The 25,164-nt window shown below is 38.0% G+C and overlaps 1 protein-coding gene across 8 annotated transcripts in view; it reads right to left on the bottom strand.

Annotated features, from left to right (window-relative positions):
- ncam1b (neural cell adhesion molecule 1b) overlaps positions 1-25,164 on the bottom strand; it is a 73,122-nt gene that overhangs the window by 30,345 nt on the left and 17,613 nt on the right. For all 8 annotated transcript variants that reach the window (XM_067595012.1, XM_067595018.1, XM_067595013.1 and 5 more), the window contains exons 2-8: positions 10,730-10,804; positions 9,713-9,922; positions 7,390-7,533; positions 4,613-4,750; positions 4,111-4,228; positions 2,695-2,855; positions 427-569 (exon numbers count right to left, since the gene is read on the bottom strand). In XM_067595012.1, coding sequence (XP_067451113.1) covers positions 427-569; positions 2,695-2,855; positions 4,111-4,228; positions 4,613-4,750; positions 7,390-7,533; positions 9,713-9,922; positions 10,730-10,804 — 989 coding nt within the window. The remainder of the gene's footprint in view (positions 1-426; positions 570-2,694; positions 2,856-4,110; positions 4,229-4,612; positions 4,751-7,389; positions 7,534-9,712; positions 9,923-10,729; positions 10,805-25,164) is intronic.

The raw sequence follows: 25,164 nt of genomic DNA, 5'->3' as shown, positions 1-25,164 counted from the left end.
GGTTAATAGTCACTGTGTCCTGATTCCACATCAGGAACTAATGTTTTATCGAATATACTGTTAGGAAAATTACTGTTCAAGAAATGTACTTTTTTATTTTGTACATTATGATTAATTGATGCAGTGATGTCAATCAAACCACAAGTTAAGGGAGCAATAACCAATTTCCAACAAAATTATTTTTAGTTTTTTTCTACATTAATTATTTTAGTGTAATTTTTTCAGCATCTACTACTTTCTTAAAACGGAGTTAAAATTAGTGGTAATAATTAGTGTGTAGTAAGCAACAGGGCCACAGTTAATATAAGTCTACTTAATGCCAGGTGAGGAAAAATGTTGCAGGACATCAGCCCTCAAGAACCAAAGCTGAGTACCCACTTAGATATTTAGCTACCACTGTAATCCACACTTCTGCACATATTTTACCTGCTCTCCTTCGGTGAAGACACGCCCATCGTAGCTCCAGTTGATGGTGGGAGTTGGATCTCCTGAAGCCTCACAAGTCAGAGTTACCTGCTCCTCCATCTCTGAAGTGCTTTGGTTTACAATGTATGTGATCTTAGGCTTGACTGTAAAACACAAACACAAAATCATCACAACCGCACTAGCATAAAAAGACAGCAAGGTGGTTTAGCGGTACAAGTACAATAAGTAAAAGAGCAGCTCTAAGGATTTGGGATGAGTTCAAAGGAAGGAAGAGGATCAGTAGCTTGACAGGTGAGGGGGATTTTTATAGCAGCAAAACTGTATTTAAGCTTTCCCATTCCCGGCAGTGGCGGCAAACTTGTGTGGATCCAAACTTAATTCATGTAATAATTTATTTAGTCTATCTCAAAAGACCCGGTCTTCATATTTGTTTACATTTGAGCGACCTGTCAAGTTACAGTACACCTGAGCTACCCTGAAAGCACAGCAGGGTGCCAACGGTGTGACATGAGCAGAGCTAAGGAAATTGGAGTGCTTCTTTTGAAGCGTGCAGCTGTGCATGCACTCTCATCTTTTTATTCCACTCTATGAAAGATGAATGCATGGATTAAGCAATACCTACAAGCAATACAGATGTAAGCCTATTCAAAGTAATGAGTATTTTACAATATCCGGCACACAAAAGCAATTGCGAACGTATATTAAAATGCTGTTATCTCAACCAATAATTATTACATGAACAAAGGAACAGCTGTCTTTACATTTTGTTATTTCTAAATAAAATGTATTTGAAGCTGCAACAGTTTGTTCTTACAGCGAGGGATATCAAAAGCTTATCTGCAGGATTGGGACCAGAGCTAACTATCATTTCTGTATCAACTAAGTAAGCCCTTTGACACTTCTGATTCTTTGCAAAACACTGGAATCACGTTCTAGCATACAGCATAGTGAGTGAGTGAACCTTGAAACAGCACAAATAAATGAACAGTGGCCTGCAGTTTCAATAACAGTAACCACACTGTTGTTGTGTGTCAGCAAGTGAAGTAGGCAGAGCTGCTTTGAGCATTGGTGCAGGTGCACCATGGCTCTAAAAAGCGTCTGCATAACAAATGCACTTGAATTTCAGTATGTCGGTCATGGTGGAGATGAAGAGAAGAGATAAAACAAATTCTGCCCAAACCTTGCTGCCACTGCAGCTCCATACTTCTCTATACAGAACATATTTTCTTTAGAGGTATTCAGCTGTCAAACTATTTGCTTTACTTATTTCAGTGTACTCATATTTAAAGAGGTCCTGATAAACTACTTTTTCAATCAGATTCTAACTAACGACTGGGTCCAACATGGACATAAAATGTTCTGGCAAAGAACAGTTTTGTTTTTTTTTCACTCGAGAGATCTTTGTATTTTTGTCTGTGCTCCTCTTGTTGTTTTTGTGGATGTGTCTCAGTTAGAAAAAGGTGATGTCACATACTCCCTTCATCAATCAAAATTTAGCAATATCTGAATCAAAATCTGACAATATTTATGAGGTTATTTAACTCCGTTGCCCGGCCACAGTCAATCAAATTTATGAAATCACACACACACACACACACGTGTTTGGATGAAGCAGATGAGTTTTTGAGCCTTAAATTGTTAAATAAATAACACCTGAGGATGTTTTTTTTTCTTGAACATTATCTTCCTTGCTTACTTAGTCATGGAATATTCAATATTATAGAAAAACACTTAAAAGTTGAAACTAAGATTTCGAGGCTTTGAGGCTGAGTGTGCACAGTATAAATATCCCATCGGTCAGTATTGACAGGTACAGGTGAGTACATGGAAATCTACAGAATAAGCTGCGCCAACAGTCTCAATGTAAATGTTAATGGCAAATCTCACCCAAAATTTCATTTTTGTTTAATTATTTAGTTTATTTGACTTATTCCTTTAGGATCTGTCAACCTGGACTGACACTGTGATTGAAATTATACTAGTCGTTACATGACAAACTAAAGACAAAAATGAAAAGACTTCAGGGTTCAGCTGTGCTCATCCCACTTGGCCAGATCTCCAAATCCTTAAGATCCATCCTCACATGAAACAATCACATCCCACACTGAAACAACAACTCATCTTGTTTCCCTTAGAAAACAGACACATAACCATACAATTGTTCTTTCCCCACCTACATACTCTTATCCCTCATTCCCACACACTTGGAACATTTCATATTGTCATTTCAGTTCATATATATACAGTACAGAAAACATTCCCACTCACCAAATACTCTCAGACTGAGTTCCTGATCGCTTTCCCCGGCCTTGTTCTTGGCAATGCAGGTGTACTCTCCTTCATCCAGCTTGGTAACATCCATTATTGACATCTCTGAGCCATCTTCATTAAAGCTGTACTTCTCTCCTGCCTCAAGAACCATTTGGTTCCTGTGGGGGGAAAAAAACATGACAGACCAACACAAATGTTGAACATTACATCCATTTGTAAACTGCTCCATGTTACACGCTGCTCTTTGAAAAGAACCTTATGATCCTTGAGTTTTTAAAAATATGCTGTGATTACTAAATGTTTGAATGATTGAGTGAAGAAGTAAGTAAAGGTGCAAGCAGAACATTTCAGAGATAAAAATCTTTTCAGAACATACGTGTAATATTCAGCGACAATGTTTTTCTATTGTAAGCTTTTTGACATTTGGTGTTGAATCCATTTTCACAGAAATGGCTCATGTATTTTAATTTTATCCTGGTAGAGTATAAATTGTTTGTCAAAATTGCCAGGCATGTAAAAAGACAATTCTCTTCCCTTTGTTGCAATCACTTATTTCAATACAGCTTTGAATAAAGTACAGGTGCTGTCTTTCACATCTTTAATGTGCAAAGATGTGAACTGCACAAAAAGGTGATTTCAAGGGCCATGAAATGCTAAAAACCAAGGCCAACAGTAGCTCCTGGGCTGTTTGCACTTTGTGTCCCCAAATTCAAATTGTCTTCAAAGGTAACTGCTGTCTTGGAAACGAGAACAGTTTAACAAAGCAGGAGCCTATCAATGGCTGTATTCAGATACACAGAACAATGTAGCTATTGATGACACTTTAGGCTTCAGGTTTCAGTGGTTTACACGCACCTTTGATACCCTGTGATTAAGTATCCTATTGCAATGAATAAACCAGTCAGCAGAATATTACTAATATCCTTGAGTGTTTGAGGCCTTCAGCTGCATGATGGCAAACTGTTCAAATTTCACTAATGCAATACTGCATCACTAATGCAATACAAACCTTCTACAAACCTCCAAACGTGCAGACTGTCACTGGAAAATTTCAGTCAAATACATACAAATACAAGTCCTTTATTTTTTTGTTGCTTATGTGCAGCAGCATCCACTTCATCATCATTATCATTATCATTATTATTATTATTATCATCATCATCATATGACTGGAAGTCAGGCATCTACACTTGATTTCTCAATAGACTTGTTCCAGACGTGTATAACGTTCGGCCCAACAGCAGTTTATGTGTGTAAGAAATGAGATCTTTCTCTCCTTGTTTGCAATGGGATTTACATATTAAATATCAACTGATGCGTTGTTTAAAATGCTTGGGCAATATGGTGGCATCTGACTTGTAGTGCTGCAAATGTTGAATGTATTTGTCTCTCCAGCTCCCAGCAGAGTTTTACCTTGTCCAGGTCACCATGGGTTCAGGATAGCCATCAACGGCACAAGTCAACATGGCAGCCTGCCCGACATCTGCTGTGGCATTCACCTCTGACTGCCATACCCTGATGGTAGGGAGCACTGAGACACACAGAGAAATAGATAAATAGTAAAATAAATACACAGGCAAACAAATAGGCAGATAGATGCTGTACAAGCATAGATAGTTAAATAGATAGACGGCAGGAGGGAAAACAGAAACAGAGGCAGTAACAAATTCAGAACACTTATTTTGGGCACACTCATTTGCTAGGCTCAGAAGTTGTAGGGAAACAGACTTCATTAGCATGGATCATCTTTGATACATGGTTGCTCTTGGCAACTGTTTCCACATTGATGCTGAGCCTGGTCGCCTCTAAGGATCTACAGCTTATTTAAGCTTCATGGGACACCTGCCACACATAAAAATACACACAGGAACAAAAAGGAGTAGGAAGTAGTGCAATGAGAGAAAGGGGTGCTAACCGTTCACAACGACCTTGATGACCCGCAGATCAATCTCGCCGCGAGCCATGAGGCGACCCTCGCAGGTGTACGCGCCCTCATCTGTCTTCTTTATGCCACGGATTTGAAGGTGATTGTCGCTCAGCACCTTAAACCGAACTGAGAGGAAGCAGAAGATAAAGCTATCATCAGGTGTCTTATATGTTACAAGTCAATCACTTTAAGTACTTGATGCGAAAGAGCTCAGTGCAGCATTCGACACAATCGTCCACAAAATTTTAATTGACAGACCTGAGAAACGGGTGCGTCTCTGACCTTGTATTAGCTTGGTTTCAGTCTTATTTAAGTATTAAACAGTTTTTTGTCAGCCTAGGTGCTTATGTATCAGAGACTCATGGTACTGAATATGGTATTCCTCAAGGAAGCATTCTCTGCCCAATTTTGTTTTCATTATATAAGCTGAAAAAATTAATCAACCATCACCATGTCAATTACTATTTTATGCTGATGATACACAATTGTACATCTCTGTCTCGCCAAATGACCCCAATGCACTGCATGCTCTCATTGCCTGTTTCACTGGCATTAATGTATGAATGGGTAAAAACATTTTAAAACTAAATAAGGCGAAAACTGATATTCTTTTAATAGGACCCAAAGCAGCAAGAGAAAAACTGCACTCAATGCTTGGTGGTCTTAGCAAACAGATTAAAACACACATCATAAACTTGGGAGTGATTTTAGATCCCGATTTAAATTTTAATTCTCATTTTAAAAAGGTCATTAAAACATCCTTTTTTTCATCTTAGCAATATTGCCAAAGTCAGACCTTTTTCAACTCAGAAAGATGCTGAAATGCTCATTCACGCTTTTATGACTAGCTGTTTAGACTTTTGTAAATTACCTTGTTAGTGGATTACCTAAAAAGTCTATAAGAAAACTACAGCTAGTTCAGATTGCTGCGGCCAGAATCGTAACTAAAACAGGAAATGGATCACATTACTCCGCTGCTTAAGACACTGCACTGGCTACCTGTATCTTTTACAATTGATGTGAAAGTTATTTTACTTGTTCATAAAGCTTTAAATGACCTTGCTCCTCCTGACATCAGAGATTTTCTTTCATTTTATGTTCCAGCCAGGTCACTAAGGTCCTCTACCGCTTTTCTTTTAAATGTTCCTTATGTGTCCCATAAGTACCACCAAGTACTGGTGAGGGTGCCTTCTGTTTTTATGCCCCTAAATTGCCTCTGGATATTAAAATAGCAAGCTCTCTGTATTTTTAAAAGGAAATTAAAGACCTATCTTTATAATTTAGCTTTTAATTTACAGTACTGTTATAGCCTTATTTTTAAAATTTTTATCACTGGTTTGATATTATTTTTTATCCCTGGTGTTTATTTTATTTTATTGACTTTTATTAATTTATTTTTAACATTTTGTTTTGTTCTTTTTTGCCTGTGTTATTTTAATCTTGCTATGTGAAGCACTTTGAGCTGCATACTTGTATGAAAGGTGCTATATGTATATATATATATTATATAAATAAAGTTGAGTTGAGTTGAGATGAGCTGCTGTTTTCCTATCAAGAGGATTACATGGTGATGTAATGGAACGCCATAAATATAGAGAAGAAAACTGGCGTCTGAATTAGCTGTCAACACAAACTCTGATTTCATCACTGACATCTTTGTATTATTACAATCTTCATGTTGAATTTATGTATTTTTCATTGCGCTCAACTTGTGTTGGGAATAAGCAATATTCTTCTCAGTCTGGGGTGTACTGTTGGATAAAAATGAAAAAAAAACAACAACAGAAAATACAAGCTTTTTTTGGACACAGATTATGTTATTTCCACTCTGTCAAATTCATATCTGTGAACATGCCCAATCCTCCACCTGTGCTAGAAAGAGAGAAATATGGCCAAAGCCCACAAGCACTCCCTCAGTTTGAGATGAAATGTGAACTGAATAAATTTAATCGTGGTAATACTATTACAGCCCACACGAGCTTGTGTTATTATTTTTTTGTTACAATACCATACACATTACGATATTGCTCAGTGTCAAGGGTGAATAACAGAGCACAAAATGTATTTTCAAATTCAAAATCAAATTAATTTTTCCTTTCAGAGCACAGAATAAACCCAGGAGAAGGATGGCAACGAAAGCAGGGCATTCAAGTTTCAAGTCACAAAACACTGGTAAATCTGCATATCAATTATAGCTTAGTCATTAGGTGCCTGTGGATGTATTTGGACTATGCAGTCTTGTACTAGGTAATCAATATCTATTACAGTTGCATAAAATTACTATCATTTCCAGTTTGGCTTTTAATTTGGTATTTTCATTTAAAATATGCCTTATGTAAAATGTTGTTTTTGTTATTCTTGATCATGCATATTACCTTGTTACAAATCAAACTGTAAACTCAACTTTAACAGTAAACTCAACTCAAGACACTACATTGATTCACAAACTCAAGACTGCATTTTTTGCTTTCAAAAGATGAACAAGGAACACAAAGTATTGAGTCATGACAGAATTTTGACAATCTTTTGAATATGACAGATTTTTATATACATTTAATGCAAAACATTTTGCAAACCATTATGAAATTAAACAAAGGGTATTTAAAATTATTCTTATTCATTAGTCATCACTCATCAGAGTTAGAGATGAAAAAACATTCAGGCCCAGTAAAAATGTTAAAATAAGTAAAAGAACAATCAGAAAGCTGCCTCATAAGTGAGTGAAATGAAAATATGATCAATATGCTGTCTCCAGAGAATCTTACCATCTTTTTCCATCTGTATTCTTGCTCCTTTGTATTTCCAGAGGACTGTGGGTGGAGGTGAACTGACAACGTCACAGACAATGTTCGCATTGTCTCCTTCAGTAAACTCTTGTGGTGAAGGTGCATTCGTGAAGGTGATTTTTTCTGGAATACAACAGGTGAAACACATTTTTTACTCAGTGGTATAAAACATCTCACCAAAAATGTCCTCTTTCTTAGTTTGATCATTGGATAGAAATGTATCTCATTCAGTAATATATTTGTATAAGTATATTTGTTTTAAATTGTCCCTCCAGATGCAACACGATATCTTCTAAATCGCTCTTTCATGATTTGCAAGAGCTTTCAGCAAAAATGGTCGAACTGGAAGAATGCTTTCCAATTTTACTCATCACTACACTTTCCATATAAAAATTCTCATTTTGAAGCATTTCTACAAGCCAATGTCAAATAAAACTAATTCTATGACCCAAACTATTCAGTTTCCTTGAACCACAGTGAGGAGGGTTTTCTTTACTTCAGACTTGTTTTCTCAGGCAGTGCTTGACCCAGACTCATTATCAATTTAATAAAATTCCTCTTACTCACTATTAATTCTTAAATATTCTTATTCTTAACCTTAGGTTACCTTAACTCAACTTTCCAGCTATAAGCCCATCTCAACAAGTTTTAACATATTATATGAAGACATCATTTTTAACCATATTTTCTCATTTTACCCAGCTTCATTTCATGGACTGCATGTTTCTTTCCCAAAACCAGGGGTAAAAGTTGTAAACAGAAAACCTCACACACAAAGAAAACAACAGCTATAAAAAAAAATGAAATTGGTCTAACACTGACTACGTTTACATGTACACTAATATTCCACTGTTATTTCAAATATGACAATATTCAGAATTTGATGTGGGTCATGTAAACAGCATATCCTGTTTGGATATTCAGAATTAGGCCTTATTCCAAATGTAGCATTTTCCAATTAAGATATGTGAGATATGCCGATATTAATGGTGTAACAGAATGTAGTTGATCCGTGATCCATACGGATCACCCCCCAGGGTTTCGGCACACATGTGAACCACAGATTAACTGCAAAATTTAATGTCCAATTGGAAACAAAGTAAACAAACTGCTGTAGCTACAAGTCATGTACAGACAGCATGTCGCTAACAGGGATTTTGAAGAACAACAACCAAACCAGCATTTGACTTGTCTGAAGTGACATCTGCAGGTATGTTCACACGCCGTTTAATGTGCTGCAGCTATCTAGCTGCTAACTGACGTTAGAGGTGCATTTTTCCCTGGTGAATGTTTGTTTGGTGGCTTGTTCAACAAGCTAAGTTGCAGGACAAGATGTGTGTTCACGTTTGTAAGTAATCATCAAGTTTTGATGAGGTGGCCTCAGGCAGAGGGTATTGGTTATTGGTGATGGTGACGACTCGGTGTGATGCCCCAAAAACACTCTGCAGTGTAGTAAACATCATGGGACAACCTAGGTACTAGATGTGCCAGTAATTAGAAATTTATGATATCAGTCATATCAATATCACTTATAAATATCAGGCAGCCACTCATTAATGTTTTTCATCTCACTGATTTACTTCACTGCCTGCAAAGATCTCGTGATTCCCATTCACACAGGAGCAGAGGGAAACCCTGAAAACCGTCTGTACGTAAACAAGAATATTAGTGGAATATTCATATTCATTAGCCAAGTAAACAGTTTAGTAGGAATATTGTCTTTTTTGCAATAAGGGCAAACAAGGGAATATTTTGTGCATGTAAACGTAGTCAATGACACTTGCTTGCTTAATGTGACTGTGTGAGTTTTTGAGTTTTCCTATTTCTAACATCCAAATCCAGCCAAATACACACTCCGAAGAGACTAAAAACTGCTAAATGAAACTGCATTTATTGGGGAGGGTTTTGCAACTGACACTGTAAATTGACTCTGTGATAATTTACATGGGTGGGCACTTGAAATAATAACCTAAAATAAGCATTGAAAGAACAGAAATGTTCTGTTTGGGAAATCAAAGGATTTCATCTCTGATGGACATTTGCTGATGCTCGGCATTCATGGAAAATAAAAGCCATTACTCACAAGAACTGCACAACAGACAGGATCATTAAGCAGCCCTCTAATGGTCTTCCAACCATTTATTGAACAGATGAAAAATCCATCCTCACTTGAAAAGAAAAAAAGTAATGTGTTGCCCTTGAGCAGTCAATAAAATACTATGAGTTCAATAAAAAGGATTTTTTTCTTCTCTGCTCATACCCCTCCATAATTTTCAGTGTATAAGGTGAGCAAAATACTTACGGAATATTTTCACTTTGACAGTTGACTCCCCTTGCTGGTCTCCAGAGGTAGCGACGCACTTGTATGTCCCTTCATTTTCAGTCCCAGCTTTATACAGCGTGAGGGTGGAAGATGACTCATCATTACGGGTTACTGTTATGTCTGGTCTGTTAGGTTCAATCTTGTCCCCGCTTGGTCCAAACCAGTCTATGTGCTTTGCAACGCCTACAACTGAGAGCACAATAAAGAGCAAAAGAAAACAGTTATCTATACAGTATGTACTTATCAGTAAAGTCAACCAGTGCCCACAGACTCAATACTACAGGTTGTACATGCTCCTGCATGAATATAAGCCTGGTGTTTGTGCCAGGGGTTCCCAACTTCTGGGTCGCAGACTGTTATCAGGCCTCCGAACATTAGCTGCTGTGCTGCAAGGAAACAATATGATTTGACAAAAAGCTGAATAATAATTATATCTCTCTACAGATATCATAGACTATTTTGGCAGTAATTACCTTGAACGTGGTACAATCCCTGCTACATTTTTCCTTATCACTCCCTGTCACACCTCCAATGATAATTCACTGATTTCTAATTAAAGTAGGTCATCATTAAGCAAGTCCGTCATAACCACCTTTCAGCATTCACCAAAACATGAAATCTGTGTGAAGCCACTATGTGAGGTTTGCTGAGGGTCTGTCTGTATTTTTAAATTAAGTAACAATGTAATACAGGTTTATATTAACTTTTGTTTTTATACTTGTCCACTCTCTTTTGTGCGTCTCTCTTAGTCTTTCTCTCTCTCTCTCTCTCTCTCTCTCTCACACACACAGAGATCACACTTGAACCAAGACTTAACAAAACAGGATTTGTGAGATATGTGAACTCACAAAAACAGGCTGGCACCTTCCAGTGTCCGTGCTGATGCTGGTGTGGCGATCAATTACAATCCATGTTTGCAAAAATGGCGGTGAAATCTTCAATTTGATGGATTTGATGATTAAAATGTAAAAAGTGTGGTATTCCACATGAACTTACCTTCACACATGAAGAATTTGGACTCTCCAAGACTAATTTCACCGTGGCTGGGTGTGATCTGCACTTCCAGTGAAACTAGAACAGAAAAACAAACAATACAAAATAAGAAACTTGGCAATGAAGCACTGCTGAAGAATGCTGAAATATATACCATTATTTAGATACTTTTGTTGAGAGGAGTTTTATTTGTATCCTCTGTCGTACAGGACTGAGTACTTAACTCTTAAGACAGATGATTATTTCTACACAATAACACTTAGGCCTAACTGATGGTCAGAAACTGAAATTAAACTGTTCAAACCCAACATTTGTAAGTTGACTGTAGTTTGATATGATCAATTATCTAATTGTAGTTAACAGTTTGAGCAAGTAGCCTAATAAAAAAGACCTACAGCTCATGTTTGCGGGTGGGCAAGGTGTCAAAATTGCAGTGGCTATGACTTTGCCTGTAGGTGGCGACCAAACATGTTAGCATATGAATATTTATTTTCACTGTCTCTGAAAAGGCAGCACAGGAACTCTGTGGGAAGCTCTGCACATTCACATCATGAAATTGTCTATGCCAGTTTTGGCTTAAGCAGCTCAATTATCACAAAGATGGACTCACTGTCCTCTTTTGCCTGCTGTCTTTCAATCCTTTCAAGAGAAATAACATCAAACCAGCACTGCAATTATTCAGTTAACATCCAGCAGTTGGTAAGACCCGATGCTGTGCTGCCAATGTACCTTGAGAGAAATTAAATTTAAGATGCTTCAAAAATTCTCAGACATCATGCTGTCTGTCTAGCGAGATAAATACAGTGTGTATGTCAGTGGAAGCCTGCACTTCATCAAAGACTGGATGAAAAAGACAAATTTCTGTTATTCGACACAGACAGACGTATGGCCTGAAACACTTCTGTGCTTAATTAGAACAAAGCTTCACTTGTTTCCTGTAGAATCTCTCAAGGGGGCAGTCAAGTGTTCCTGTGGTTGACTAAGAAGTTGACTAAATGGGCCCAAAATCCAGCTCTATATTATGCATGAGCAAGAATGTGTGAATGTGTATGTACAACCATCTTTGGCAAAGGGTCAGGGCAAAAGCGGGGACATAATGTTGTTAAGTGACACAGGGAAAGATGATGATGATGATGTCTAGTGAAGATGGGTTGGACTGAATAAGCAAAATGATTTTTGTGACGCCAACACATGACGTGAACAAGTAATGACTGATTTATTTTGATCACAGTTTGATCACAGATCACAGTAAATTCTGTTAACCAAAAAGTGAAACTACCTCAAATGTGACAATTGCTGGGCTGTAATACTATAAATGTATGTTCCATGGTGACCACTGCTAGGTATAACTAGCAAGAAAAAGCTAGGAATGAGAATGTGGATTGAAAATAATTCAACCTCAGGCTGCATAACAGAGCTGACATTACTCTGTTGTACATGTTAGAGAGGGGGAAAACTCAATCTTCCACCTATGCAAGTAATACTGCACATGTTTAATTTATTTACTCTGATAAAATTGCTGATAAAATTGGTGGAACAAATAAAACTACTAAGTGTGTGTCCAAAAAAGTAAAAGGAAAATCCACTGACATTACAGTAAAACCCACAAGACAGTAGTTACTGATATTGGAAAGGCTAAACCACAGGCTAAAACCATCTTTAGCACATTTCAGTAACTCTCTACTTCTCTTTTAGTAATGTCAGTATTAATCAATGAGGGAACAGGGACAAGATGCCTCTCCTTGTGGCTACCACTCAAAGTGGTAAGTGGCTTTAAATTGCTGACTAAAAAGTTAATTTGTTGGTTCCTTGTACTGATTTTAAATCTGATCCTCATATCAGAATAATAATGTCCCTAGTCAATAAAGAACAGTGGAACCGTTGTATTAACATTTAAATACACCAAATAATGTTTTGTGCAGCTTCCATAAATTAAGTCGGCATTTAGAGAATTACATGAATCCCATCACAGTTGCAGTGTACCGTAGAAACTAAAAGTAGGGTCTGAAAATCAGTCCAGATTTTCCTCAAACGAGTCAACACTAAGCACACTGCACTATCTTTAATTGGATGCGTGACAATAATTCAGTTGTTTGAAAGTTTTATTCTTAAATGAGCCAAATTTTGTTTTATTTTTGACAGCAGGTTTTGATGCTCAAAATGAAAGAACATGAAACTCAGGCATCAAAAACAGGCATTTTGTTTTCATATGAACTACCAGCCAACACAATGTTATGCTAATTTTATGGATAAAGATTTTGTTTTAATTGGATTGAGGAAATAAGTATGGTTTGTATTCATTTAGTCAAACAAACAGGCAACTCATTTGCAGAGGAGGCATGATGATGATGATTATTCATGTTTTTTTGTACAGCCCATTATCACATTCAGTGTCTGAAAGGCTTTTACAGTAGAAATAGTTCCTAAACCAGCCAAAGCTATGTTAGCAGACAAGAAAAACTCCCTTAAAAAAATGTTAATCACATCAAATAAATGTCTGAAATCATAACTGAAAGTGGTAACGTTTACTACAAAGACAAAACGCAACCATGAGATTACAATTCAACAATGGGAATACAATAGGTTCAACACCCATGTACTGTAAGTCCAATGAAATTAGCCCTATGAAAAATGAGTCCAACGACTAGTCCAGTATCATATTCTTCATATTGTTCCAGTTTAAAAGAGGCCAGGTAGGTGGGGTAGCAGTAAAGGACAAGGGAGAGGGGTGGGGTGGTTGATAACTTTACATATTGACTGAAATACTGTAGCTGGCTTCTGTGTGCATTTACTTGGTCAGGGTGTGTGAAAGCAAAAACAAATTTTCTTCAGACACTTATTCCCTTTGACATTTTTGCTGGGAGGAGCCCCAGATGGTACATTAAAAATGAAGCCTGTTTAGTTCAGGATTTACTGTAGCCTCTGTGATATGACCAAAAGAAAAAAAAAAAAGCTGAGGCCACAGAATTGTGCCAAAATATTCTAAATGCTTAGTGCAGCATTTTGTTTGAGGAGCAAATTAAATGTAAATTTTGGTTATTCATGATTATAGACTTAGTTGCCTGTTTATTAGGTAAATATTGCTAAAACCAGTGCAGTCTGACATCACAGCCCTGCAATACATCCTACCTTCATGAAGGTTGTTTGGTTTTTGTTTCCAACCCTGAAATATCAGTGCAGGTTGACTAAATATAAAACCTCTCAGTATAACACAACACAATCAACAGCAGTTATGAATAGAATCAACAACATTATGACCTTCCTGAAGGTAGGATTTATTGCAGGGCTCTTGTATTAGGCTGAATTATGGTCTATATTCACTTCATAATTGGCTGTATAATGGAGGAAAGGGTAAATTGATAAAGTGCTAACATGAGAAAAAACTCTTCTACCATGGTAGGTACTGACATTTTAGTGTTAAGACATCACAAACTTTCATCTATCCAGATCAATCGTGTGCATTGCATTAATGTCATGAAGTCAGAAAACAGAGAGCCAGATTGTAAAATCTGTCAGTGCACTTCACAACGCTGCTTTTCCTATATGAAAACCAATAGTACAAAACTGTTTTCATATCATCCAAGCAAGCTGACATTCAGAAGGATAAGGGATCCACAGGGAATTTCCATCACATGATCCCCCATCCCCTTCTCTTTCTCTCACTAAATTCTTTTTCTCCTTATTCTGTAGATTACAAAAACAACACACCTGCCTGGTCTGAGAGCTTTCCAAATTTAATTATCCTGCAGCCCAAACACTAATTGGTTCTCTGAGATCGAAGCCGTGGCTTCTTGTCGCAGATAGTTATGAACAAGACAGCGTAATTGCTCTCCCACCAACAGCTCACTTCTCATATATTAAAGAGGCTAACAAGCTACTGTAGCTCAAGTCTAGTTTAAGGGCAGAAACTCTTGCAAAGCAGGGGGTGGCCAAATTACAAGAAGCAACTGCGTGTCCTAGAAATTTAATCTGAATGTGAATCCCTAGTGACCAATCCATTTTAAACCCAAGTAGGCCTGAGACTGCATGGAGATCTCTACATCACAGAACAGTTGAAGGAGCATGCAGAGAACAAGAGGATGGTATATTAAATGAGCATACTCCCCCTATTTAGAATTGCACTAACACTGCTGCAGTCACAATGGACAGTTTTGTCCAGGACCAGAGATATTGTTGTTTTTGTTCCATACATTCTTCTTTCAAAACATGAAGCCTACATTACCCACAATGCAACTCGAGCACCAACATTTGGGTTGGAGACTTGAGTGTGTTATGCTAGTCGTGGCTAATCTGACAAACAGAGATGTGTGATGTTTAAATGTGAAGATTTCCTGCAGTGTTTCCCCTAGAATTGTACAGCCCTGGCGGGGGCCACAAGGCCTGGAAGAACCTCCGCCACACCAAAAAAAAAAAAATTTTTCAATGCCAAAAATAACGCCAAATATCCATTCATTCGGAAATCAATAACATTCGGGAGCCTCTGTGCAGCGCTGTTCTGAAACATGAGTCAACGTCTGTGTCGTTGCCTGGGAAACTCTTGGTAGCATAATGAGTGTGTGGTCGAGAGAGAGAGAGAGAGAGAGCGTGAAATTGGACATGATCACCGGGCTGATGGTTTTTTTAAGTGTCTGATTATGTTAGTTGTTCCAAATGTTTTTAAGGTTGTTCCTCCACGGCTTATTTTGGACTATTACAAATGGTAATAGTCCAAAATTATTTGGTATTACAAATTACAAGCTTTCTCTCTTCTTCACTCACACTGAAGAACTTCCATACTAACGACATGTTGTGTGCGTGTGGCTATGCTGGCTGTGCGTGTGACATGCATGTTGTGTGTATGGCTACACTGTCTCTACTGTAACTCCCGCCGTGTGCGCGACGTGAACCATAGTGAGGCTATGTGCGGAAAATTTGACTGGCAAAAAATCAGATTTCTGAGACTGATCGGAGCCGGTCACCAGTCGGTGGCCGATTGATCGGTGCATCTCTAGTCAAAAGTGATAATAAATTAAATATGCTTGAGTTTTGAAATGTGGATCTGACAAAACAAGACACGTGAAGACGTCACCTTGGGCGCTGGGAAACTGTGAAGAACATTTTTCATTATGTTCTGACAAGAAAATAATCTGCAGATTAACTGAAAATCTAAATTATGATAAGTGGCAGTTTTAGCATATATTAGTAAATTCCAAAAGAACTTTGCACAAGAAACTGTATCTGTGTGGCTGGACTGGATTTTAAGATCCTGTATACTCTACAACAGTAGACAAATACTACATACTGTATATCTAAATATCTGTGTAAAAATACATAATACTGTAAGCTTGGCAGCTACCATTTATGGTTTTTGTTTTGCTTAGCTTGTTGTTGGGTGTTTTTGTTGTGTTTTGTTGTGTTTTAATCTCTCTCTGCAGCCAAGGTGTATGTGGCATAAGGGGTAGGTGGGTCCAGGCTGCCTTTGTTTGTTGTCTTTCAGTTTCAGTCATTTCAGTAATGTAAAAACCCTGGACAGAGATGTTGACACATCTTGTCTGAGTTTTTGATGCACGCAGAGTCTACGTTCTTTGTATCACTGCATTCACTTCCTTTTTTGTTATGTGCCTTGTACCAACACCAAACCACATAGGAAAAAGCAAAGAAAAAAAAAGCTGGTCACAAAAAAAGGAACTACGTAATTGTTTTCAAATTCCAAAACCACTTTATTGCTGTATAAAAACTGAATATTTAATGCTACATTCTCAAGTTTGTTCTTTTTTGGCATTTTGAAAACTTCATTCAACAGTCATTAAACTGCTCCGTTATTTTTGTGACAGGAACTCAAAAAACTACTATAAGCACATCATACGCCTGAAGGTGGAACAATGTTCCATCAAAGACCATTCAAACTATGACTGTTGCGGTAAGTATAAAAACTAGAACAAGGACTTAAATTAGGAGGAAGGAAGATGGCCCCGAGAGCATCAGAAGGTATTATGTACCACTAATTGGCAAACCTGACCATAGGCTTATAAAACTTGCATACAAACAGGGGTAACATGCCAAAACCTGTGGTAAGTTTCCCTGTTGTTAAGGCCCTCGAAACTAAACTGGTTGAGAGACCTACAGAGAAATAAACAATTCAAGTAGATAAGAGTGACCTAGTTCTGAGAAAACATGCAATCTCCCCGCAGTTAAACTTGACATTCCATATTAAAATGCCTCTCCAGACTTGGGCTCTTCCTCTTAAGATTTAAAGCCACTGAGCCAAAATGAAAAAATACAGTCCGTTCCCCATCAAAATAAACTAACACAAGGAGAATCAAACACCCACAATACTATAAATTAAACCAGGAATGTGAAGTTAACATGCAAAGGCGTCTTAAAAGAACTTCAGTGACAGGGAGAAAAAAAAACAAATGGAGACTGCAGACTGACCACAAACATCCGAAGACGAGTTATGGCTCTGAGTAGCTTTAGATTCCATTTCACACCAATTATTTTACTCTTAAGACTCAAGAGGAATAAGTCAAGAAACAAAAGACATACTGACTAAAACCAAGGAGGGTAATTAGATTTTATAATCTCTGTCTTTGAGGCATTGCCAACTATGGATGCAGAATATGTTTGGAACCTCTCGATCTACTGCCAACAAATGGATGAAGAATGCCGGTCTGTCCCATAATCTAAGCAGCAATTTAAGTCTTATTTACAGTCACACCATGTGTTCAGGCTGAAAAAGACTTGACAGATGACATATGAGCAGAGAATCATGGTCTGCCTAAATGTTACCACAATACCAAGAGAAATACCAAGAAAAGACCAGCAATAACTCTAGTTGTTGGTCTATTTTTCCAAACAGAAAAGCACAAGGCACAGTTGAATGCAATAAGGGAGCTGTGGCTGTGACTCTAGCAGTTCATTTGTGATGTAACATTTACTAGAGCTATGGGCAATGTCATATTTGGATGCAGGTTGAAAATTACTATAGCTGACAGCTTGCAGTGTCAATAATTCATGCATCTGTAGGTCATCAACAAAATCTTAGTGTTTGCAGTCTTAGAGCAATCTCATTAATGTTACAGCAGCACAGAGTGAAAACACTACATTATTATTCATAGCATATTATCAGTTACAATGCTTATTTTCTGCTACTTCTTATGTTGCAAAATGCATAATATTTTGTACCATTTATTTTAATGGGACTGTTGTTGAAGACCAGAAATGACCGCCATTGTTCCTAATTCACGCTATAGTGTTGTGTTGTGCGTCTTGTGTTTCTATTTAAGGGGCATGTTCATGATTTCTTCAGCACAGCCATGAGGCATTGTACTACTTAATACCAGTACATGCACATGTGCTTGCACGTGTCAGTCTGTGAAGTGACTGTGGTGGAAGTGGGTTATTTCATGAATGAAAATGATGTACATTGACGTCCTTGGGCGACAGTAATCAGTAGTTGCAGTCGGAGGTACTTAAACAGCCCTATGTAGCCCTAAACCTATCCTTTCTAGCTTGGGTTGCATCTTAAATTTAAGTTCCCCGCAGGAATATACTGACGTTTATACAGTTATGTTGAAAGTATAAGATAAGATATGAAGCGCAAGGACACCATATAGATAAGAATTTATGCAGAGCCTGGCCTCTTTCCTCTAGCCTCTGTAGTTATCTTAGAACAACACCTCGGGTGCTCTGCTGTTGGATGTTGTAGTAAGCCTCGACCCAAGCCGTGACTCGCTTCACTTGCTGTGTGGGATTATGCTCATTATCTATTCTGCCAGTGTAAAACAGACACACACACACACACACACACACACACACACACATACACACTTAAACTATAAACCTGCCAAATTGACAGTCACAGTTATGAACCTAAGCTTAACTATTTCTAATCTAAAATAAACAGAAGAATCTGATCTGTCCTTCATGATAGGTACGCTAGCCAGTAGGCCTGGAAATCACTGGGTAACTCGTGATACATTACTAACACAATATATCTGCCAAAGGTAACAATATTATTTCAAAAAGTGGGGGGTTCTGTGATATGTAATACATCATTCACAACAGAGTCAACTACCTGTGTCACCAAAGGCAAAGCAAAAATATATTTTTTTACACAGCAGGACTCAAACACTGTTTTACAGATAGCTGAGATGAAAAAGTATGTGCCAATGAATGAATGAATGAATGAATGAATGAATGAAGAATGAGCCTTTAAACACACACACACACACACACACAGCAACATGAACACATGTGCCATTATTTCAATATGAGACAGTCTTTAATTTGCAGTGGCTCAACTGCCAAAAAGCAACATTTCAGATTTTAATGTCTGCAGGAAAGGGAGGAGGAAGTTAGTCCTTCTGTAATACTAGTGCTAGTGTATTTAAAAGTTACTGAAAAGCCACCGTATCACAATATATATATATTAGGATATACAGTATCAGGACGTTGTTTATTTGTTGCACACCCACCAGCCAATGCAGTGTTGATGCATTATCACACATAAAATTCTGAAATAAGCAAACATGTTTTTATATATATATATATATATGTGTGTGTGTGTGTGTGTGTGTCAGTAAAATAGTTAGATAGATATTCTGAAATTCAAAAAAAAAAAGAATGTTACAATGTAACCTACTACTTTGTTCTTTAATACAAGGGTCTAGCATATTCTGCAGCAGACAAAGCCATGTAGCCTATCTTCAGGTGTTTTATTCTCCATAAACACTATGTTCATTACTAGAAATTAACAACAAACCTTTAAATTCAGAACAAACACAGCACTGGAATTGCAATCTTAAAGTGACAATGCATAACCAAAGTGATTGTATTCAAGACTTGCTAGGTTTAAGGAACAAGTGAGTATTTGCTTGCTGCTCATGCCTCTCAACCACAGTTATACTCTCTTCTACCGGTTGCTATGGAAACGTGTTTCCCGGCTCCCCTTTCCCATATTTTGAAATCACTGCCCTTTCTTTCTCTCCCTCCACCACCCACCCCTCTCTCTCTCTCTTATATAGCTGTCTGATTGGACGCAGCAGTGCAACCTAGCAAGGAGTGACTATTTACATTAAAGACACTGTCAAAACACTGCACACATTTAATCTCATCACCATGACTGTACATTTAGTGGCTGGGCCCTTGATGGTACAGTGTGATGTTTCAACATCTGCACCAGCTGCACACATACTGTAAATAAATGTTCCTTACTATGAATTCAACCCTGTGTGCAATATTACTCTGTGAAACCCCATGATGTTTAAAGAGCAAATTTTAACAATTCATTTGAGGCTCAGCTGGTGCTTTCCTTATTATAGCCCCAAGCTGAGGCATCAATATCTGCCAGGCTTTAGACACTTGGGGCATTTCATTTGTGCATTACTTTTTTACCATGATAAAACTGCATTACAGATGGCGAGCAGATCACACTTAATCTCTGTATATTAGGTTTAAAAGAAACGGTTATGTGCCACCCAAGAGGAACTACTAGTAGACAGAAACTTTCTGGTTTCAAATCGTATTTATTTCAAGGCTTTCTGTAAAAATTACCCTGGTAAAACCTAAATCTTAATCCCAAATCTGTTTTCCATGACATCTACAACACTCAATAAGGCTTAAAATTGAATTCATATTTACTTTAATCATTTGTAAATAATAAAAAGGATTTATTACATCTGAAAATTAAAATATTCTGCAATCACAGTCTGAAGATGAAAGGATTTGTTTTGTGGCCGCAGAATGCTCCATGTTAGAAAATGAGGGTGTAAAATATCACTTGAAATACTGACGTAATGGTCATATTTATGGGTTATATAATAGGGCAGCACACATTAGAATAAGAGGCCGAGGCAGCAGAAGCTGAGCTGCCACAGTAGAGATGATTCAGACTCCAATCTGTTGTTTAAGAGTGGCTGTTTGAAAGGTGTTTGGCTGTGATATTGAAGCATCATAAAATATGTCATATTTTATGCCATAATACTTTCATCATATTGTCATAAGCCAAAAAGATCATTTTATTCCAATGTACTTAAAAAAAATCTAAAATAAAATGTTTCCAATTCATGAATATAAAAAAAACATCCTTGAAAACATTACTATTTTTTGTTATCAAATATATAAATATTACATGTATAAAAATGTATTAATTCAACTGTAACCAATAAAAATACTTCTCTGAAAGCATTTTTTAAGACTTGAAAGTTGAAATCTGTGAACTCCTGCACGTTGATCGCTGCAGCATTAAGAAGCCTACTGCTGGAAAATTGCTTTTTTTTAATAAACCACTGACAAAACTTGTTTTTGATACCTTTATACACACACACACACACACACACACACACACACAGTGTACCATGCACTACTTCCACTGCATTGTCTTTTGTTCAGAACAGATCCCACCTTCAAAAATGTGACATTTGTACCATTTATGAATTAAAAAACATATATCAGATACCATAGATACCAGTTATCAGCATTTTAAGAATACACTCTGGTGTTTTTTTGGCTGATTTTGTTTTTTCTCCCCAGAATATTGGACATCTGATATGGGGAGATTCTTCTCATCCGGAGAATTTAATTATGGTGGATAGCTCCAAAATGCATAACTTGAGTCTGTTGCAAAACGCTGCATTCACAAGCTAAATTCAGATTCAGAGAGTTATTTTTTCCAGCCTATGCAGTTGCACATGAATGCACCATTCTGCCAGACTTTCCAAACACTTCGGACTTTCACAGACCACTGAAAATATCAAACAGTTAATGCAAAACACAAAAAATGTTTGGCCGTAGGCAAAGTTGCTTGGGTGGGCATCTCAATACATTTTATATACAGGAAACACTAAAACATCCAAACTTCTACAGGTGCTGAATCAAAAAAAAAACTGAACCTTCACATATGGGAAACACCACCATGGTGCGATAATATCATTTAAGTAACATGACTCAAACTGAAGCAAAGATATGAGTAAAATGAACTCTCTCTATTGGCTATATGCCTTTCTGAGCTACAATTGTCTCCCCTTCTTTGTCGAAGATGAGCTGTGACTCAATGAGCAACGGTGCACTCTACTTCAGCAGCCAACAGAATTCACCCTCATTCAGGCAATTTAGTGTGAGTGCCCTTCAGCATCTGCCTCAGCTGTGCACCACACAACAAAAGCCCAGGGAGGCAGAGAGCTGAGCGTCTGTGGCCCATCATGCCATGCTGTGTACTCCTGTAATGAGTCAGTATTTAGAAGGCTGAAAACAAGGCCAGAGGAAAATGGAGACATAATGCAGGCAGGGACACTTAAAATACAGGGGAAAAAGCTTGGGGAAAATCATAGGAAGTGATTAATTGTGGCTTATTAAATAATTCTGACAATTCCATGAACACAAACCAAACTTATCGTAATCCAGGGTAAACATGTTTTGTCACCTGAGACACAGATATCTGATGCTGTGAAATAATAATTAACGCCAAAATCCCAGTTTGATTTCCATGCAGCTTAGGGCTCCAGTAGAGCTGTACAACCTGTGCTGAGGACTGAGAGAGTGCAGTCTGTCACCATGTCTAAAAAAGACATGCATAATCAGTGGAATGGAAAGATTCTTGGAGGCTGAATTCTGGGGTCTGTGCGAAGACTTTTTATTTCCAGCTTGAATCCTGTGTGGCAACTACATACAAGAATAGGGGGTCTGTGTGGCATGAACAATGACTGAAATGTTAACATCTCTGCGAACACAATGAATCACCACAGACTGTCACAAAAACACAGTCATTCTTCCAGATTAATCATTACTGTGGTTCTCCAGTGACTTCCCTGTTAGCGCTAGTCACGACACATTCCCACAAAAAAGCAAAGCCCACAAAGCAACTGCCCTGCAGCTACTAGCAAGAAAGCCTTTAAGGTTTTACAGAATATAATACACTAATGCTGTGCAAACTGAGCAGAATTTCATGCATCTCTAATAATTACTGTACCAACAAAGAAGCAAAAGGAGGGATAGGGAGGGCAGGAGGGCAAGAGGGAGGGAGCCACAATGACCACTCAGCCACAAGCTGCCTGGGACTACACAGAGCTCCGAAGCCTGGCACATGCACACAGCACTCTCTGTGTGTCCATTCAGAAGGCAGACAAGCTGGGACGAGCCGGATAAGCCTGCCTGTGACTCCACCAGGAAGAGGATCAATAGGAGGGAATGCACCATTTCAGATACAGCCAGACAGAGCCAGGGGCAGGGCAGAGAGGCAGAGCAGCACTTGAGTACTCATTATGTTGTGTAAGATGACACAGTGTGTGCAGCCACTTCTGGAGTAATCTATGAATGGAGGAAGACGATGCAGACTCCCATTAGAGATTAGAGCAGACCACACAGTAATTGGATTAACAGCACTAATGAAAATAAAAAGTGGCATGAGCGTGTCTCCATCAAGGTTACAGAACTAAAAAAAGATAATCTTGTGAGCATGCGGATGGCACGTAGAGAAACAAGTTGCTATGAGCCAAAACTTAAACTATGGCCATAGAAATATTAGACAATGTTCACCATGGTCATTTCTTTTCCCCTTGCTTGCTGGCATGGAAACAGTTGGCTGCAGCTGGGCATTTTTGGACATCACCCACCAGCAGTCAATCACATACTGATGTCCCCCCTCCCATACTAACAGAGTCTGAAATTAACACCTGCCAAGTATCAAACGCCAGTAAAAATTTGTCTTCGCCAATAAATAAACAAGGTTCATCCAACACAGCAGCAGAGATGCTGATGCCTCGGCTGGTCTTTTTCGGTCTTCAGATTATTATGTTGACTACTACACTCTTTCTCTAACCGTAAGCCAATTAAATCAAAGAAAAACAATGGCTACGCATCAAACAGGACTCTGATTGGCTGCCAATCATGCTGGCTGCACAACAAACTGCTAAACTGTTATTTCCCAATTGCCTGCATGCAATGATGATCTATTCTAGCATTGGATTACAGATAACAGCCAGTATGATTAAGAGTCTACACCCACACTAGCAGCTTCATTAGGCTGCACAGTTGTGGTTTGAGCTGATGCCTAAATGCTAACATGTCCACAATGGCATGCTAACATGCTGATGTTAAGCAGGTATAGTGTTTATCATATTCACCATCTTAGTTTAGCATGTTAGCATGTTAACATTTTTATTTTTTATTGTCATTTTTCCAACAAATATGCTTGCCTTTTGATCATATATTTTTGAAAAGCATATCAAAATCGAAAACATTTGCTAATTAGCACAAAATACAAAGTACAGCTGAGGCTGGTGGATAATAAATTAGTTTTGTAGGTATAAAGGTCATAAACCAACATTATGGAGAAACTAAAATTTGGACCTGAGGGTGGCACTAGATGAAAAGTAAGGGTATCACCAAAGTCAGTAGGATTCATTCTCTTGGGAACATGAATGTCTGTACAAAATTTCAAGGCAATCCGTCTGATCGCTGCTGAGAAATTTCAGTCTCGACAAAAGTTGTGGACTGACCGATCTGACAGACAGACTCACTGCCAACCCTAGAGCTGTGCCAATAGCATGGCTAACAACAGAAGGAAAAAGATCTATTATAAACCTAAGTTTAAAATCAAAGCCTCTACCTGCTCATCTGCAATGACTTTTTCACAACATACCACTGAAAATGAGATGGGTGGTCCTTCAACTCAAGTCTCTCCAAGCAGACTGTCCGTAAAACAGGAACAGCAATACTGTTACCTGCAGTATGATAAAGTATCTTAGATAAACTCGTTCTCATCAGAATTGGTATCAAAATTTGGTCAATAAGTACAAAGACAAAAAAATATATTAGGCTCAATCTGATAATGCTGAAAAAATGTTCTTTTAATGTTGAATTTAAATTAAATATTAATTCAGTTTTGCTCAATATAAAACATGGTGAATGGTAAATGGACAGCATTCAGCCATTCACACACACATTCATACACTGATGGCAGAGGCTGCCATGTAAGGTGCCAACCTGCTCATCAGGAGATCTAATCTAATACTCATTCACACACACGCACACACACACACACACACACACCGCAGCCTTCCGGAGCAATTAGGGGTTCAGTATCTTGCCTAAGGACACTTCCACATGTAGACTGGAGGAGCCAGGGATCGAACCACCGACCCTCTGATTAGTGGACGACCCACTCTACCTCCTGAGCCACAGCTGCCCCATTTTTCCATTTTATATTTGCAACTTGATACATTTTCTCTTGTGGTTCTCTGAGGAGTAATTACTGAAGCACATAACAGCCCTATATATGTATTGGTCCTACTATATTAATCAATTGTAATTTCTAGGGCTGTAGTCTCCTGGTCGACTAGTTGGTCGACATGCTCTTGTCCGCCTAAATTCTCATTGGTCGAATAATCTCCGTGTTACTTTCGTAGTGAGAGAAGTGCTACATCAGTAGCCTTCCAGGATTAATCCATTATTTCCTGCGG

The sequence above is a fragment of the Thunnus thynnus genome, chromosome 7 (genome assembly GCF_963924715.1).
Source record: "Thunnus thynnus chromosome 7, fThuThy2.1, whole genome shotgun sequence".
In the NCBI taxonomy this organism is placed as follows: domain Eukaryota; kingdom Metazoa; phylum Chordata; class Actinopteri; order Scombriformes; family Scombridae; genus Thunnus; species Thunnus thynnus.
The sequence above is the reverse complement of the archived record's forward strand: the minus strand, read 5'-3'. Positions and strand labels throughout refer to the sequence as shown.